A 1,419-nucleotide genomic window follows, 5' to 3' on the forward strand; every position below is an offset into this window, starting at 1 on the left:
AGGGGTTCTACTGGCCAGCGATGGTCGCCGACACCGAGCGGATCGTGGTCGCCGGCTCAAGCACTCCAGACAATCCCCATCACATGGTCGTTCGTGGTATGGGGACTTGATCTGGTCAGTCCCCTCAGGAAAGCGCCCGGGGGCTACACGCACCTATTTGTCGCCACTGACCAGTTCACGAAGTGGATCGAGGCTCGATTGATCGCGATGATCAAGTCTGAGCAGGCTGTGGAATTTTTCCTTGACATCATCCACCGCTTTGGAGTACCGAACTCCATCATCACGGACAATGGAATGCAGTTTACGGGAAAGGAAATTCTCAAGTTCTGCGATGACTACCTTATCCGAGTCGATTGGGCTACCATGGGGCACCCCCGCACGAATGGGCATGTCGAACGCGTGAATGGCATGGTCTCACAGGGGCTCAAGCCTAGAATCTTCAACCGACTGAAGAAATTCGCCGGGCGGTGGGTTGCCGAGCTCCCTGCGGTCCTATGGTGCCTCAGGACATCCCCCAGTCGGGCAACCAGTTTCACCCCTTTCTTCATGGTCTACGGTTCCGAGGCGGTGCTCCCGACTAACCTAGACTACAGAGCACCTAGGGTCAGGGCGTACAATGAACAAGGAGCAGAGGTGTCCCTCGAGGATGCAATGGACCAGCTCGACGAGGCATGCGATGTCACGCTACTTCGATCGGCCAAGTACCAGCAGACACTACGACGGTACCACGGCCGCCGAGTGTGGGGTCGGGCATTCAACATTGGCGACTTGGTGCTACGGCTCGTCTAGAGCAACAAGGACCGTCACAAGCTCTCCCCTCCCTAGGAGGGGCCTTTCATCATTGCCGAGGTCCTCCGGCCAAGCACCTACAAGCTACAGACCCCTGACGGTGAAGTATTCGCCAACGCTTGGAACATCGAATAGCTACGTCACTTTTAACCTTAATATTCTCCAAGCTATGTAAATTTTCATGATATAGGATCGATTTGTGCTATGGAGAACTCTTTTTCACTCTGTCGCTTTTTAGCGACGCCTGACCCCAGCCACAGTAGGGGGTTGGGCCTCACTTAGGAGCTACCAAGGCCATACCTGCTCAAAATCCCTTACGCTCAACCCGTTCCTACCATTGAGGCAAAAAAGAAAATGGAGGTGGCGAAGCAGCGCGCTTTGAGTAAAGTTGGTCAGACTGCGGAAAACCCACATCCTAGCGGCTACGGTGCCTTTGCTCACTAGCGTGATCAGAGTCCTCCCATTCGCACCTCTTTTCCCATTTCCCCAATGTTAGGAACAGTCGAACATCTTTAAAACTTCCTCAACAAAGGCCCTCCCAGCCAAAATTCATAAGCTTAAAAAATTGTTTGCATAGCCTCAGGCATTAAGGCCCCGGTTCACAGCTAGAGTTAAACTAACTACCTAACT

General features: G+C 53.3%; 1 protein-coding gene across 1 annotated transcript; it reads left to right on the plus strand.

Annotated features, from left to right (window-relative positions):
* The first annotated feature begins 207 nt into the window (after positions 1-207).
* On the plus strand, positions 208-789 carry LOC112892607. The gene has a single exon (XM_025959740.1). The coding sequence runs from the start codon at positions 208-210 to the stop codon at positions 787-789; it is 582 nt and encodes a 193-aa protein (XP_025815525.1).
* The last annotated feature ends 630 nt before the right edge of the window (positions 790-1,419 follow it).

Source organism: Panicum hallii, chromosome 5, assembly GCF_002211085.1.
Source record: "Panicum hallii strain FIL2 chromosome 5, PHallii_v3.1, whole genome shotgun sequence".
Lineage (NCBI taxonomy): Eukaryota > Viridiplantae > Streptophyta > Magnoliopsida > Poales > Poaceae > Panicum > Panicum hallii.